This window comes from Gorilla gorilla, chromosome 3 (genome assembly GCF_029281585.2).
Source record: "Gorilla gorilla gorilla isolate KB3781 chromosome 3, NHGRI_mGorGor1-v2.1_pri, whole genome shotgun sequence".
NCBI lineage: Eukaryota > Metazoa > Chordata > Mammalia > Primates > Hominidae > Gorilla > Gorilla gorilla.
Genome location: NC_073227.2, coordinates 49,539,024 through 49,557,120, shown reverse-complemented (window position 1 = coordinate 49,557,120; position 18,097 = coordinate 49,539,024). Strand labels below are relative to the sequence as shown.

The 18,097-nt window shown below is 38.9% G+C and overlaps 1 protein-coding gene across 8 annotated transcripts in view; it reads right to left on the bottom strand.

The window, feature by feature from the left end:
- The window catches only part of LIMCH1 (LIM and calponin homology domains 1), a 339,607-nt gene that overhangs the window by 165,478 nt on the left and 156,032 nt on the right, over positions 1–18,097 (bottom strand). For all 8 annotated transcript variants that reach the window (XM_019025483.4, XM_055385614.2, XM_055385618.2 and 5 more), the window contains exon 3: positions 10,246–10,315. In XM_019025483.4, coding sequence (XP_018881028.4) covers positions 10,246–10,315 — 70 coding nt within the window. The remainder of the gene's footprint in view (positions 1–10,245; positions 10,316–18,097) is intronic.

The following is an 18,097-nucleotide window of genomic DNA, read 5'->3' as shown; positions in this document are numbered from 1 at the left end:
TCATAGTGGTTATAGAAAAAAAAAGTCTTCATTTATACTTAAGCATAGGATTTAACTTCAAAATAATCCATCCATTAATCTAGTCCAATTTTTTGTAACTTTCTCCCTGAGTTCCAAACCAGCATTTCTAATAGTCTGCCAGACATCTGCACATGAATATCTTTTAGAGATAGCCAACTCAATATGTCCAAAAGAGAACGCATCTTTTCTTTTGGAGCTCATTTCTCATTCCCATGTTCCCATGATTCCTATTAATGGCATCAGTATCCTCCACACTGCTCAAGTCCAAAATGCAAATGTCATCTTCCTAAAATTATCTGTTGTATTTCATCAGTTCTAAGATGTACACCTTTTTTAACCTCTGAAATAAAGATGCATTTTTTTCATTGCCAGTGTCTTAGCATTGTGTCATCATTGAATTGGCAGCTTTTTAAAATGAGCTATAATTTTTAAAAATGGTGTGTGTCATCATTGATGGCATATTACATTTAGTGAAAAGTAAATCCTGTCTCCTCATCTCTAATCCCACTGCTTCTACTAAGGTTTAAGTGTCCATCCTCTCTCATTTGGACTACTTATCTCCTACTTGACTTTTATTGCTGGTATCTTGCCATAATCAGCTTTCTATACGGCCACCTCAGTTATCTGGAACACAAGATTCCCTTGTTTTCAGTGGCTTTTACTGCACACAAAATGAGTCCAAACACCCCCAGATGGCATTTCTGGTCTCAGCTTACTATTCCTGGTCCAGTTTCCAAGTATGGATTTTTCTCAGGGACTCTGCGTCCAGCTGCAGCCACTGGACCCAGTGCAAATAATGCAAATGATAGCCACTTCCAGATAAGACCCAGGTTCTTCTGACTCAGAGCCTTTCTCATTCCATGCCCTGAAGCTAGTTGTTCTTCCTCTAACTCCATGATCTTCACTATTTGTAGATGCCCTGTTCAAATCCCACCCCTTCCAAAGTTCTTAATCACAAATCAAAATTTCTTCCTTGGTCTTTCTTGCATATTATACTTCATTAACATTTCACAGTCTACCTTACATTTGACCTTTCTTCTATATTTGTCTTCTAGAAAGTAGTCTCCTAAAAGGCAGGAATTACGTCTTGAAGTGGATTTTTACTTGGAAAGCAAGAGAGAGAACATATCATCTCTATTTGGTGTATATGTGCAGAAGAAAATTAGAAAAAAGCCCTTGGATGTCATGCAAGAAAGGTTATCCAAGGAAAACTGTGTTATCTTTAAAGTCCTATAAGCACAAGGAGCCCATGTTCAGGAGAATGAGAGATCTATGCCCTGGCTGCTCAATAGACGGATACAACCATTTCATTCATCGGGACAAGCAGCTTCTGAAGAGCTCCCAGAGATCCCTTCCTCCTGGCATTCAGACCCTTGTGGGACCTCCTCCCCTTGAATGTGAGCTGGGCCTAGCAACTTGCTTTTAATTAATAGAATAAGGCAGAACTGATAAAACATCACTTCAGAGATTAGGTTATAAAGGACTGTGACTTCCATCTCACTTGTTGTCTCCCTCCCTTTCTCTTTCTTTCTCTGGCCCTTCCTGCTTGCTCACTCTGATGATGCAAGCTGCAACCCTGTAAGCTGTTCTATAGAAAGACCCACATGGCAAGTAAACAAGGATGGCTTTGGCCAACAGCCTGTGAGGAACTGAATCCTGCCAATATCCACGAGTGAGCTTAGAAACGGAAGTTCTAAGCTCCCTACTCTGGCCTGGAAATGATACTGACCAACACCTTGAATGCAGCCTTGTGAGGGACCCTGAACCAGAGACCCAGCTAAGCCTTGCTCATATTCCTGACCCATGAGAACAATGAGATAATAAATGTTGTTGTTTTAAGCCACTAAGTTCTGGGGTAATTTGTTATACAGCAATTAATAACTAAAACTCTCACCAAATAAAAAAAACCAGAAAGGACATAATAATCACAAGATGAGTGAAGGGACAAAAAATTCTTATTAAGTCTTCCCAAATACCCACAAAAGATGTGCAAGGGGACTAACTTATTGGTCTGATCCAAGCACATCAGTGAACAACCAAAAGCCAGCCTGCTCCAGTGGGCATCAGAACTCCCCTTCACCCGGTCCAACCTACAGTGGAGAATGGCTCTTGCCATCTGACACATTTTTATCACTGTATTCACGATGTGGTCAAGCCTTTTGGTGTAGGTCATGAACCATCTGTTGCCCTGGTTTCCGAGTGTGATGTACAAAGTGAGAGATAAATGTTACTTTCGAATGTTAATCGAATGTTACTTTCACTCAGGAAGAGCCTTAAATACGTTTCTGAAGTGTTTGGATTTTATTCCACATTCAGTAGGGAGCCATTTAAAATTATGAGAAGATGAGGGACACGAGATGACCTGCACATTTTTTACAAGCTAACTGTGAAGGCTGTTTTAACCAGCAGCACACAAGCCATATCAACCTGGGAGGCAGTAAATAAACTTAGAATCCCCAAGTTCATATTCCACCTTTCAATTGAATGCAGGTGGAATGCACCAAAGACCTCGTGTGTTTTGTTGTTTTTCCCTGTGGTGTGTAGTCTTTCATGGCTAGACCTACTAAAATGCTAACCATCACTCCTATGTTGGCTTGGCTTTGGCATCAAACTTGAGAGCAGCAAATTGAGCATTCCCTCTGTGTGTGGTGTGGGAACACAACCGAGGTTTCTCATACTGTGCCAGGGATGAGGATAAAGGAAAGTGTGTCATTAAATTCCATTTTGGCTGAGAAACCTCACAATGTCTATTCATTTCCCTCAGTGAATATGCCTTCTTCACACAGAACATCGCTTGGCTACCAGTTTTTACTTGTTCCCCTAAAGAAGGAGAGGACGACCCCTGGAGACTCCGGATCGTACCATGCAACTACTACAGAGAACAGAGCAGCAGGAAAAACACATGAGGGTTTTTATTCCAAGCCCTTCCTTCTCCCCTACCCATGAAGGAGAATTCTGTCTTCCTGTCTCTGAGTCTTTGTTGTCCAGAATCAGAATCAGGGGCAAAAGGAGCCGAGTCTAGCTGGATTGATTTGCACTGGAAAGGGCTAACCATTAGTCATAGCAGACAAAAGGGTAAGAAGCAAAGAAGGCAAGAACTAGCACAGTGTGAGGCTCAAAGATTTGAGGTCACTGGGCGTACAGAGAGGTTTGGGAGAGTTGGCAAGTATAAGGTGTGTATGTGTGTGTGTGTGTGCGTGTGTGTGTGTGACAGAGAAAGACTGTAGAAGAGAAAGAGAGAGAGGAGGGCATTTTAGGTAATTCTGCAGCATATTATGAATAAAATCACTCTGACTTTTTTTTTTAAGACTCCAGTAAAGAATTCTAATGCTTTCCTATGATCACTTGTTAGGTATGGCCACATGAAGCCTGATTTGATAGTGGCCATGGTAGAAACATTACATGTAGCAGTGCCTTTTTCAAAAAGGCCACTTCCTCAATTTGGTTGAATTAATAAATTTTAAATGAGAGAGTCTGTTTTCTAACAACTTAGGTCTCCTTAGAGGTTGATGTCTCCAAACAAATGTTCGGAAAGTGTTGAGATTCAATTCTACATCCTAGGGTCTAATGGAGAGAGTACAACACAGTAGAAAAGGCACAGACGCAGAGGTGGGCAAACCCAGGTTCAAGTACCAACTCTGCCTCTTATTAGTTGGAAAGCTGGCGACATTTCTTTGAACTTTAGAGTAAAGGTACAGCAATAACAACATCACAGGTGTGTTGTAAAGATTAGGAAGGATGATCTAGCACTGCACCTGGGGCAGGGTAGGAATGTGATACGTGATGGTTATCACTGTGGTAACTTTCACCTCTAACCTCCCTCTTCCCTGCCTTGCCTGCTTCCTGGCCAAAAAAAAAAAAGAAAAAATTTTTTTTTTTTTCAGGCGGGATTTCGCTCTTGTAGCCCTGGCTGGAGTGCAATGGCACAATCTCGGCTCACTGCCTGGGTTCAAGCGATTCTCCTGCCTCAGCCTCCCGAGTAGCTGGGATTACGGGCACACACCACCATGCCGGGCTAATTTTTGTATTTTTAGTAGAGACAGGGTTTCACCATGTTGGCCAGGCTAATCTCGAACTCCTGACCTCAGGTGATCTGCATGCCTTGGCCTCCCAAAGTGCTGGGATTACAGGCATGAACCACCATGCCTGGCCAAAAAAACAACAATTTTAACTGGAGGAGAGACCGAGCCCAGAGAACAGAACTTTAACCAGTTTTTTCTAAGGTAATCTATAAGATAAACCACTGGAGGGAAGGTAAAGTTCTAGAAGAGAAGACATTGATCAGGATGAGTTGAGGCACACCAGAGCTAATTCTTAGGAAGGATGTGCAGGAAACCTTTTCTTGACAGCTAGACACCCAAAGCAGCGAGGACCCCAATTTATTGCATTGTTATCCTCCTAAAAAGATGAAGTCTGCATAAAGGCTTTTCACTCATACTACTCAGGTTAACAACCTTGTATGTCTAGTTTTGTCCAAAACAGTATTTTTAATCTTCTCATAATGTGGAAATCACTACAGCTCTTTCATCACTTCCCCTACTCTGATCTCACTCAATGAAATGGCAACTGTTCTGATGTCAGTTTTCATAAAATAAAGCAGATAACTTTTGAAAGCTTCCTAAAGTCTAAAGAACTTATGGAAACTTACATTTTTTTCCATGGCAGGAAGCTCTAACCATATTTGAAATCTTATCTTTGATTAGAGAAAAGTACATCCTTTTCCCCAAAATGCGTTTCTGAGTGGGTTAGGGTTACTGAATGGTAGGATTATCTGACCAGTCACATTCCTGCTTCTGCTTCTGACCTTCAGCTAGCGTCAAATTTCCATTGTTCATCAGGCTAAGAAGTGACACATGAAGTAAGGCCTTTCACAGAGCTCAGAAAGATATTTTGTAGGTATTGGCCAACAGAAAGAAAAAAAAGAGATGAACTTAAAAAATGAGTTTTTGCCTTCCTCTCTTTTTCAAAAAAGGTAAAATAATCTGTCATTAAAATGTGTCCCATCTTCAACTGGGAACAGTAGATATGTAATAACCAAGGAGAGGGGTGGCCAGGGCTCGGGATCCATCTCATCTTTTACTGTTTGTCTAATGTGGGGCAAATAACTTCCCTTTATGGACCCACATGTCCTCATCTGCAAAACAAACACATCTAAGATGTCCTTCTAAGATACATCTAAGATGTAAAATTGTCTTTTCCTCAGATCACTTTTATCCTTATAGACCCACGGAAAAATCAAACAGTATTTCATGACAACTCTAAGAAGGTTCAGCACTCAGGGGCAGAATCCGCAAATATCACCTATTTCCAATTATACTTCACATGTGCATATGTGCACACACGACGGCTGTCACAATTCAAATCTGTGCAAGAAATGGCTTAATCCCCAAACTCCTATCATAAGCAAAGATTTCATACATTCATGGCTTTTGCACAAAACCTAAAGCTCCTGGGATGAAACAACATTTAGCATGATCTCTGATGACCACTAAATTGAGTTTCAAGATGTGGCTCGATAGTACAATACTGATGAGCTAGCAGACTGAAGTGCAGCGTTTTAAAAAAAACCTTTGGTATGCCAAGACCTAAATTTGAGGACTTTCTCTCTGGCAGCAGCAAACAGCATCACTAACACCTAAAAGAGAATGCAAGCATCTGCAGGCAGTCACTACACAGCTTCATATGTCAGCAATCGTTGCAGAAGAAATGCAGACCCGGATCCAGGGTCTTTGCATTCTTGCCAGGAAATGATTTTCAACTACTTTGTTTTAACACCTTCACCCCTGAATTCTTTGTAACCACAGCTTAACTCAGGGGCTAAAATACACCTATTCATGCCTTTGTAAATCTACATATGTTTATAATTTGAGATTGCTATGTGAAAACACACTTTTTTATTTATCTTCAAGTCAAGCAGCTGGGCCATCTTAATGGATTGGCTTCTCAACACTAGCCCATTAAGACACACGGGCATGGGTTCCAGGCATAGAAAACCCTCTGGCCACACTTCTCAGATCTCTGTGGCCCCTGCTACTATGGACTTATTGATCAATAGACGGTCAGTGGCCTGTCAACCCCTGACAAAGTGAAAAAACCAACCTGATGTATTCAGAAGTATTTCAGGGATTTTTCTATCTGCCCTTTCCTGACTGTCATGAATATTTGGAAGAAGAAAATATTGTTCGAAAAATACCCTCACACAAAGGCTGCATCTCTACTAACAAGATGATCTCTGCCATCTTCAAACCTATTAATTATTTGAGGTTTCCTATGTCTCCCCTGAAAATAAGAGAATTAATGTATTTTAATCCTCAACTTTTTATATTGAAAAATTTCAAACCTACCAAAAGGTTGCAAGAATAGTAGCATGACCCCCGTACGCCCTTTATCTAGAGACAGTATTTTGCCACATTTCCACCCTTCCTCCCTTTCTTCCTCCCTCCCTTCCTTCCTTCCTTTCCTTCCTTCTTATCTCTATGTGTATATGAAATTATATATTATGTACCCAGACTTTTTTGCTAAACATATTGAGGATTGGTTGTATACATCATGACATTTCATTTCAAAATACTCCAGCATATATATTTGCCATCTAAGATCAACAGTATTCTCCTATATACACAAAGATAGCTATCGCATGCAAGAAATCCAACACTGAGAGAATACTATTATCTAATACTCAATTTATATTCAAATTTCCCTAATTGTCTCAATAATGTCTATTATAGTTGCGTTTTCCCAATTAAGGATCATGCACTGCATGAGGCTGTCATATTTCCTTAGTCATCTTTAATCTACGACAGTTTTCCAGCCTTTTGGGGATGGGGCAGTATTTTTTTTTTTTTTTTTTTTTTTTTTTGAGACGGAGTCTCGCTCTGTCGCCCAGGCTGGAGTGCAGTGGCGCAATCTTGGCTCACTGCAAGCTCCGCCTCCCGGGTTCACGCCATTCTCCTGCCTCAGCCTCCTGAGTAGCTGGGACTACAGGCGCCCACCACCGCGCCTGGCTAATTTTTTGTATTTTTAGTAGAGACGGGGTTTTACCATGGTCACGATCTCCTGACATCGTGATCCGCCCGCCTCGGCCTCCCAAAGTGCTGGGATTACAGGCGTGAGCCACCACCACGCCCGGCTGAGGACGGGGCAGTATTTTTAATGACGCTGACAGTGGTGAAGAGGACAGGCCAGCTGTTTTGCAGTATGTCCCTTAATGTGGATTGTTGTATTGTTTCCTGAGAACTGCTGTGATTTCTTAGTGCATCACCAGGACTTCTAACATCATTTGGACCCATTATAGATATCGGTAAGTTTGATCATGGCCAACTACTTAAAGACATAGTGTCTTAACATGAATATGAAACCATTTGCAGGCCTTTAATTTCAAACGGTTAACCATAGTTATTCAAAATCTTACTATCCAAAATATATTTCAGAACAGAGCTACTTTTATCTCTCTCGAGTATTAACTCATTTTCTCCTATACCAGGGGATATTCTCTGTATTCTATAATAAAAGATCATAATGGACTATAAATACTAAAGGTTTCACAAAGGAGGCTGTTTTGCGTTAGATCTTTAGTTTTATTTAATTTATTTTATTTTTTAACTTAAAAGATGTGTTAGTCTGTGTTAGATCTTGATGGACAAATATAATTTTGTCAAGAAGAGCAGGAGGAAAGCATTCAATGAATAACACATATCACAAGAAAAGGCATCATTCATGGGAGTGAAGAGTGTTTGCAGAACTGTAAGTCAACTATTATAGTCCAGGCAAGAGATGAGGATGGCCTGCTCTGGGGCAGTGGCCAAGGAAATGCAGACAAGTAGACAAATGGGAAAATTCTTTGATAGCTAAACTGGTGCAACTGCATGTCTGTGATGCCTTCACTTACATTGGGAAATAGGTGCACGGGACTGGTGATGCAAGTCCCATTTGAATATGTTAAGTTTGAGGTGCCAGTAGGATACCCAGATGAAACTGTCCAATAGACAGAACACGAGGTCTGGAGTTCAGGAGAGAGTACTTGATGAGAAATGCTGCTTTGGGTCAATATCATTGAGAGCTGAAGTCATGGACACAGTCAAGAATATGAGCATAGAAAGGGAGGCACAGGCATGACGCGAGAACCCTGGAAGTACATGAACATAACAGGGGGTTGCGGGATGGCGATCTGTTTCCCACCAGGGCCACAAGTGCTCTGGTTTTTGTGGAAATGTTGATCTGAAGGCAACTGGAGCAAAGGAAAAGAGTTTGACCAGATTTGTAGATTCAGGAGTCACTAGTGAATGGGTTAGTAGGCGACTTTACTTAAGAAAGTATTTTTTTGGACTAAAGATGATAAATTAGTTAAGAAAATATAACTGATACAGGGTGACGGTAAGTGGGGGAGGTGTTCATTGAAAAGGGGCAAAAAAAAAAAAAAGCAATAGCAAGGACAAAGTGAAAAGGAAATCCAAATGAAAAAAGAAAGTAGAGGAATACTAGTCAAGAACATAAATAGAAGGAAAGAAGATGAGGTCACCTTGTCTTCTTGTATCAAGTTGCCCAAATGCTCCAAGACAGAGGCAATATGTGAGAAACAACATTTGATCCATGATAGGAAATAATACAAAGACAAATGCATGTGCCCCTAACAGTTAATTTTACTAAAATTATTTATGATTTCCATTTTAAATTGAGGTTTTGAAACCCTTTTCTCTTTAGCTACTGGACTGGGAGTGACTTGTTTCTCCTTATCTGGATTTTCCTGGGGCCTTCCTTAGTTTTATGCTGCAAATTTTGCTTCTATAACATTAAACTCCAGAGCTCCAAGGTCCAGAGTTGCCATAGGCTTAGGGACAAACAGATGTTCATCAGGATCATTAAGACCTTGGCTTTAACATTTGGAGGAGGTGAATTTACTAAATGTTTTAAAATAATTGATATATGTATACACTGATATATAATACTTACATATTATTTATTTTATAGAACTATTCAAATATATTCCTTCCAAATATATGTATCTATCTCGATATTAACTAACTTATTTGGTTACATGATTCTGAAGAACAAAATTAGAAAGATTTTTAACGACTAATCACCAGCTCACTACCAACCAATATGGGGAATAAAATGCATCCACAGAAATAGCAGTTCTTAAAGAAAACATCTATTTCATTCAACTTGCTGAAACCACATACCTTCCTACAAGGACCCCCCACAATTCTCAAACACAATTGGTTTTTTGTCACATCTAATTTCAATTAGTCATCGTGATATGGCTAAGAAGCTTTTTAACAACAATCAGTAAGGTCTACGTAGGATCCTGCTTAAATTCTTGACATTCTTCTCATTGCTTTCTGCAAAACTACATGCGCAGAAGGCGATCACAATGGAAACAATCAGTGAGTCATTACCGAGCTACATACTTCCTCCGCTCTGTGTGTGTGTGTGTGTGTGTGTGTGTGTGTGTGTGTGCGTGCGCGTATGCACACACGCACACATATGCCAATTCCTTCCAAAACTAAGATTTGATTGTCTTCCTGATCTTCTACTTCTTTCCTTTTTCTACACAAAGGCAACATCGATGAAGCAATTAAAATTAGTTGCCAAGAATTATAAGACATATCAACGCATGAAAAAAATATTCTGCTTCTAACCACACATGAACATGTAAGTTTTAGATTTTATGTGGATAGGTTCAGAAGGGCAAGGATTCTGCTTACACAGTTCTCCAGATGACGTTAGACCACCTTAGTGCCCCAGTATGTCTTCAGGATAGTTGGTCTACAATTGTGGTATTTCAACCCAAGTAGATTATAATATTGAAAACAGCAATTTATTACAAAACTACTGTTTTCTCTTAAAATTCTCTTTCTCTCTACCTCCCCTACCCTCCATTCTAGGGGAATGCAGTGATGAACTGAAATGAGAAAACGTAATTAAAATAACATTCCTCCCCCAAGGGTCAACCTAATTATCAGCCTCTAACCCCAAAACAAATTTAGCTCTTTGAGAATGAAGGTCCTTATCACTCATGGAAAAAACACAAACAAAGATTAACATGCCATTTAGGCATGACTGCAATCTTTCATTTTAAGTGACCTCTTCGTTTAATGGATTCAATGCGTTCTCATTCAAGTGGAATATATATTGCAGGAGAGAACTGTAATAAATGGTGCTGTCATGACCCCTAGGTTAGAGCAAAGGAATATTGGAAAATAAATCTCAATTCCACATACTCACCAGTCCTGCAATGGGGGTAGGCAATCTATTGATCTTTTTAACAAGTCCTGGCTTTATAGCATTCAGCAACCTGTCATGAAAAAGGCAGAATGTCAAGTGAGACATAAAGCAAGATGGATCACACAAATCACCTTTATCCGGGGCTACAGCTAAATTGCTGGATAGGAAAAGCAGTGAATTTAAAGCATATAGTAAATCTCAATAATCTATCAGCCTTCATGCATATAAGTGAAGAGCTTTGCCAATATCAAGTTGGTCCATGGCAGGTGAAGTTTTACAATTTAGAAATGTTGAGAGATGAGAAAAGGTAGAGACTGAGGAGGGCTTCAAGGAAAAGGACAAGGGGGAGAGCTGGATTGAGGTTGTGAGGGAATTATCTGGAACTGGAACCAGGTATTACAGCTCAGGTAAGGCTTGTTGCCAATTTTCCTGGCTAAGACATGGGTCTCTCCAGGGATGCACTAAATTCAAAGACCAGTGTCTATCTTTACAAATGATTTGCCAAGACAAATTCTAAGTCAGACCCTACTTGCTCTTTGAGAAGAGTGGCTTTTTCAATGTGGTTGAGTTTCACTTTAAAAAGGGAAGAATATGTTTAATAAGAGGTTAGCCAATCATATTCTGAAGATTTTAAACAAGGCTAACCAAGAGTCCCTAGGTACAAAAGATATTTGAGCAAAAGATTTTCAGCTAAAGATTGAAATTATATAACAATGGTTACACAAGCAAGGGAATGCAAGAGAGACAACTATCATTGCCTGTTTTCAGGACATAAAAACCCAGAGTGAAGAGAAACAAGGAAAGCAACTTATAAAATTAAAATATGGTTAGCATCGGGGTAATTGGGTAAAGTGTAGTATTTGCAAAGTAGGTTATTCATAAATAAGTGATTGAAGGTAAGGGGCTGTAGAATGTAGAATGTTATTTCCACGTTCGGGAATCAGGCAATTAGGTAACTTAGAATACTGTGCAAAGAGAAACTTAGGGTAGGAGTGTATCATAATTGAGAGGTCAACAAACTACAATCCGTGAGCCAAATCTGGTCCAACACCTGTACTTATAAATAAAGTCTTACTGGAACAGGAGTATAACCATCCTCATTCATTTACATATTGTCTATGGCTACTTTTGTGCTACAACTGCAGAGTTGAGTAGTTACAATGGAGACCTGAGGGGCCACAAAGCATAAAATCTTTACTATTTGATGCTTTATGGAAAAAGTTTGCTGACCTCTGCTAAAATTCATGCAATCCAAGGTTATAACAAACTATAAAGAACCTGTGCTTGCCAGATTTCTACAGATCAGTAACAAAAATTTTTCATATGGTTTAATAGTCTTGAATTTACACTATCTTTGACTTTGATACCACTATATATTCATATGTTGAGAAATGTCCCTACAGTGATTGTGACAGACAGGATATTCCATTTTTGCATGCAAGATTAATTGGCTGTTCTCGGTAATTTTCACTGCAATTCCAACATGCTGCTACCAAGAGGCGGTACTCAGAGTGCACAAGTGCTGTTTTGCTCATGGAGAGCCAAGCTGGCTGCTCTTTTCATGAATGCACTTATTTTTTAACCATAAATTTAACCTTTTAAAAATGCTTCTTTATAACTTATTTTGGAATTATTGGTTTTACCAGTTGGAAGGCAATTTATTCACTCTTCTCATTTTATAGTTCAGAAAATTGAGGCCTGGTGAAGTCTGAATTGAAGTCTGAGTGACTTCCCCAGAGCTGGTTAGTAGCACACTCAGGCCCAGAACCCAAATTTCTTAGATCAATGCATTCTCTCAGGTGGTATAAATATTCCAAATCTTCTGGTTTAAAATACACAGATAGATATGATATCTCCAAAGCCACATTTTTAAATGTACAAAATTCTTTTTCTCGTTACTTTTGCTTTTCTCAGATACATTACTTTTCTTACTAGTTTTTAACAGTGTCGTTTTAAACTGAATTTTAAGATAATATTTTTGTACAGTTGTTGACAACTCAAAAGCATCAAAAGGATATACAGTAAAATATCTCACTGTCACCTTTGTACCACAGGACTCCAGCCTACTCTCTGAAGGCAACCTGAAAGACTTTCCAGAGGAGAATTTATAAAAAATATATAGAATTTAAAAATATATATGTGTAGCATATAGTACACACTGTCCTACACCTTGCTTTTCACTTAACAATATATTTTGGAGGTTGAACAATTTACCTTGGAGACCCCTTATCCATACATACGAAGCTATGCCCTTTTCAATAGCTGTGGACCACTGATGACTACAGAGCTGGCAGATCAACCACTCTGTCTAATAGTTTTAGATTTTTCTAATAAGATGAAATACCATTGCTACCAGACAGACTGAGATCTGAGCTTTGTTGTTAATTAGGCAAAGTAGAAAAAATAACAAAATGTCCTACCCCAAAATTCATTATTTTAAAATTATCTTTTAAAGAGGTATGCTTTTTGTCCTCTATATCTAGGAACTATATTAATATTTTTAGCAATCACGGCCTCAAAACTCCTCTTTTATATATATTGAGATTTTTAAGCTGTTTTTAATATTTCATGGTATTCATCCTTTGTAAAAATTACACTTATATGGCAGAATCTTCCCTATCACATAAAGGGAAGATTGGAAAAAATCAATCTATCAATCAACTGACATATAACACTAGGCCTTACTTAAAAGAAGCAGAAACTATGATTTCTCTCACAATGTTTTACCATAAATTAAAAAATAAAAAGCCATAATGTTCACTTTCAAGACTAAGACAGCTGTATTTTTTTTCAGGTAAACACTGCTCCAATCCAGTGTTCTGTTTATAATACTCAACAACAAAAGATAACATTGAATTCACATTGTTGAAATGCCCAACACCTGCTTATCTTGTATTTTGTGTTAAATCAAGGACATTTTTTGTGTGAGAGATTTTTTGAGTAAGAGTCAAGGATATTCACTTGCAATTTTATTAAAAACCACTATGCCATCCTATATAAGTTAAAATATAAATATTTTCAGTAAATACTTGTTGATGACATGCTTTGAAGTGATTATGCTGATGATATGTTATATTTATATAACTTCTGAGGTGCATTATTTCCCAAAAGTCCTGCCCTGTAGAGATAGGTCATGTATGTGTCCCACCATTTTTGTAGAAGAAAAAATGAACCCCAAACAGATATGAAGATTTCCCAGAGACATGCACAGCTAATCTGAAGCACAGCTGGGACAGTTTTCACCTCTTAGGCCATTTTATTTCACAGTTTGGTGCTTTAGAATGTCCAACCTCAGTACGTGTCATCAAAGCATAATTCGAGACAAAACACAAAAATCAAAAACCCAAACAAATACTACCTAAATACAATGAGATAATATCAACACCAGGTGGGAATAAAAGGAAAATGGAACAGAGTGTCTGTTGGTGAAGTATAAGACACATAGGATCCAAGTTCCACCTACGGATGATCTGCAACCTCATCACCAGGAATTCCAGAGGAAAGGAGGCTGTCATCCACTTGGAGGAATATCTCCACTCAGCAGAACCCTATGCCAACTTCCTGCCTGTGGTTCCCAAAACATACAGCTAAAGGTCTTAACAGGTAGTCTGCTCTCTGGTAGGAGATCATCTTCGTATTCATCAAAAGATGAATTTTCTGGAAAATTAGCATAATCCTACACAACAAAACTATTAGGCATTTGTACCATCCCATGTCTTCTGTGCTAAATATACCCACAACTACAAATAAAAATAAAGAAAATTTTAAAATGTCAAAAATGTAAGAGCCAATGAGAAGGAACTATTTTCAGATATTTACTGTTTATCCAATATTCTTGATCAAGTGCCTGCTATGTGTTGTCCACTATTCTAGGCACAGGAAGGGCAACAGTGAACAAGACAAGCAAAGTTCTTGTTCTTTGGAATTTGTAATCTTGGTACAGTGAGTGGATGGGGCAGCGGGGGGAACAGAAAACAGGTAAATAAATAAGAAGAAAATTTCAGATAGCACACAAGTAGGCCACGCAGTAGTACTCGAATTGTATGGTCTGAAGGCTGCTAGGGAGGTCATATTTGAGAAAAAAGTTGAATGATACAAAGGAACAAGAGACTTTAGCCAACGAGAGACTGGAGGACAAGCATTCCAGGCAGATTGAACAGTCAGCAGAAAGGCTTTGAGGTAGGAGTGGACTTGGTATATTCAAGGAACAACCAGAAGGCCAATGTAGCTGAGGAGAGTGAGTAGAAGGAAGAGGTCTGGGACAAGATGGCCAAGGTGTAAGCAAAATCCAGGCCCAGGTAAGGCACCTAGATTTTTTATCTTAACTTCAATGTGAAGCATAAGAAGATTCGTAAAACAGAGACTGAGATAATCTGATTTATATTTTTAAAACATCACTGTTTGCAAATCGGTAAAAAATAAAGTTACAACTACATGCATATAGAAAATTTCTGTTTATTAAAAATCATAGGTATCAGAGAGCATAGATAAAACATCACCAATAACTTACAACATTCAGCTTGATGAAGAGGAAGAGGCAGTGAATTTGGAGTCAGTAGCCTAGGTTTTAAAGTTGAATCCTATACATATTAGCTATGAGTTACTGAAAGGTTTCTTAATCAGGGTCTCAGTTTTCCCTTCCATAAAATGGGGATTTAAAATTAGCTTTGCCTCCTATTCAGGATTAGAGTGAGAATCCAGTGGGGTGATGGGTGTTGCTAGCATTTGATAAATGGAAACTTGCAAATTCATTCATTTACTATACTGAGCATTTCCCTTTTAGCTAGGTAACTGCAAGCTATTTTAGTTTCAATATTCCTATTAGCCAGTTGCAAAAACCAAAATAAGTTTTGCTTGTTCTCTTTCTCTGGCCACCTTTAGATAAAAATCTCACATAAATGAATCAGGTCAACAAATGTCTATAGCTTGCCTAGCAAACACCAGGTGAGAAACAACTAGAAACAGGAAGAAAAGCTATGATCTTGGATAATCCTTAATTATGAAACAAGTTAATGGCACTGAGAGTAATCAAAAATAAATGTTAATTTTATGATACAAATGAAATGGTGTCTACTAAACTTTTACATTCTAAATCTGAAACACACTGCAACCCATTTCAAGTAAGCCTATGCCATATGTTCTTTCATGTACTCAACAAGCATTTATTGGGTATGCATGATGTCTGGTCTGAAGCTGGGTTCTGAGGATATGAAGAAAGGCAGGGAAGACCCCAGGTCTCCTCCTCGTGGGGTATGCTCACTAGTGGATTAAAAACCCACAGGAAGACCAGAATGGTGCACATACGTGTCTCACTGTCATACATCCTAATTCACGGCCATCTTAATTTTTGAGAAGGTGAATTAAAGATATGCTTTGCACACATTCTATAGAACACAGTTCTTAAAAGATTAAGAAACAATTGTTCAAATGGAATGCTCCACATGTATGTTTATTGAAGTACTATTTACAATAGCAAAGACTTGGAACCAACCCAAACGCCCATCAATGACAGACTGGATAAAGAAAATGTGGCACATATACACCATGGAATACTGTGCAGCCGTAAAAAAAATGTGTTCATGTCCTTTGCAGGGACATGGATGAAGCTGGAAACCATCATCCTCACCAAACTAACCTAGGAAGAGAAAACCAAACACCGCATATTCTCACTTATAAGTGGGAGTTGAACAATGAGAACACATGGACACAGGGAGGGGAACATCACACACCAGGGCCTATCGGGGGTGGGGGGCAAGAAGAGGCAGAACATTAGGACAAATACCTAATGCATGTGGGGCTTAAAACCTAGACGACAGGTTAATAGGTGCAGCAAACCACCATGGCACACGTATACCTATGTAACAAACCTGCACGTTCTGCACATGTATCTCAGAACTTAAAGCAAATTAACAACAAAAAAGAAACAATTGTTGAGACACCCAGGAATGATGCTGATGTTCCAATTCAACCACAGACTGCATTTAATAACTCTTTGCACCCCTAATATCCAGCATGTGGTAGTCTCTCAATCATCATTTAATGATTATGAAATACAAAGTGAAGACTTTTTTTTCTATCTGCAACTTAAAAAACAAACAAACAAACAAAAACCTCAAAGCCCTACTCTGGAAGAGAGAGGTTCTGTTTCAGACAGACTCTTCCAACAGCCCATATAGTAGTTCTTCAAGGAGCACAGCACTAAGAATAGTGCTACAAAATGGTACCTTATGAGACCATCTAGACGTTAGGAATTATAGCAATGGGCAGCTTATATGTTCTCGGACTGTAATGTGAACATTAAAGGTAAAATTCTTAAAGGATTGCAAATTTAAAAAGGATTGAGCTTACTCTATAAGTCATTTAGCTCAGAAATTCAATTCTAATAATTATCCTAGAGTTTCGGGAAGAACAGAAGAGCTATCTAAATCTTAAACACAAGGTTGGAAAGTTCATGCTTAATCTCATAGGAAATCACTTTATTCTTTGCAACAAGAGATTACATCATCATCTCATTAGCTTGGTTTGTACAGCTGCAATAGGCAACTATGATCACAAAATTACCCACTTTGTGTCCCTTTTAATTTGGCTCAATAGTGTTTTTCTATGTGGTTTCCTTGATCACTTTCTGGGTTTGACTATGTACCCTGGATGAAAGTATATGCCCTTTCCTTTAACATAACATGGCATCTGTTTTTGAACCTAAGCATGAGATCAATTTAACCTTGACCAAAAATCTGTTACAGATGTCATTTTAAAAGATTTCTTTCTTGTCCAGGCAAAACCAGGAAAATTAACAAATCCTCTGAGATCAAGAAAAATTGACTAAAATATAGGGAAAAGTGAAATGTGAAACAGAGGAGTTTCAAATGAACAAGAGTGTTGGAACGCAACCTGCCATCAATATCTACCAAATGCTTGTGGGGTGCTATGCACGGTTCAGAATGTGTGAAATATAGGTCACACTTAAGCCACTTGCCTGGAGCACACCTAAGAAGAGATCATAGGAGCTTTAGAAGGTTTTTGTAGATTTGGAATTCCAAGAAGTTGAGCCTGACCCTGTGTATTTCTAGGGCTCAGCAGTGCTGTCAGTACTGTAATACAGCACCTGTGGCAGAGACTGCTTACCATTCTTATCTTCCTGCTGTCTCGGGCACACACTGGACTTTATTGCCCAGCCTCCTTTGCAATTTGCTGTGGCTATATAATAGAGTGCTGGCCAATGGAGCACAGGCAGAAGTTATTCTATCACATGCAGGCCTGGCCCTAAAAACCCTCTCAAACAATTCTCCATTCTCTCTCCTCCACATTTACTAGTTAGATGTTGACACCCGGAAGTCCTCGGAAGTTGTATGTTGAAGATGGAGTCTCTATTAGCTGGTGTCCCTAAATAACTGCCTAAAGCAGAGTTGTCTCCATCCTTCCCTGTTGCCAACATTAGGCCATACAAGAGTGGAAATACATTTCCACAGTGTTACACCACTAAGATTTAGGGGTTTATTACTTACAGCACCTAGCACTATCTTGACTGTTATATCTCTGCAGGAGGCCTTTTTCCAACACCCAGGCAAACTGTACCCAAGAAAATCCTGTTCCAGAATGTGAAGTTTAACACCTGGGCACATACTTCCCTCCGGATCTTGCTGGGATGGCAGCAGAAGGAAGAAGAGCTAACATTTGGGATACTGTAAACAAATGGACCAATTTTTATTTTCCCACAGTTTCTAGGGGGAAAAATAAAACCTCTTCTTGCCTATCACATCCCTCTTAATACTAAAATACTAACACTAATAAAATCATCTATACTGTAAGCATGGGAAGGAACAGACAGCAATTATTTGAATATGTTCAGAGT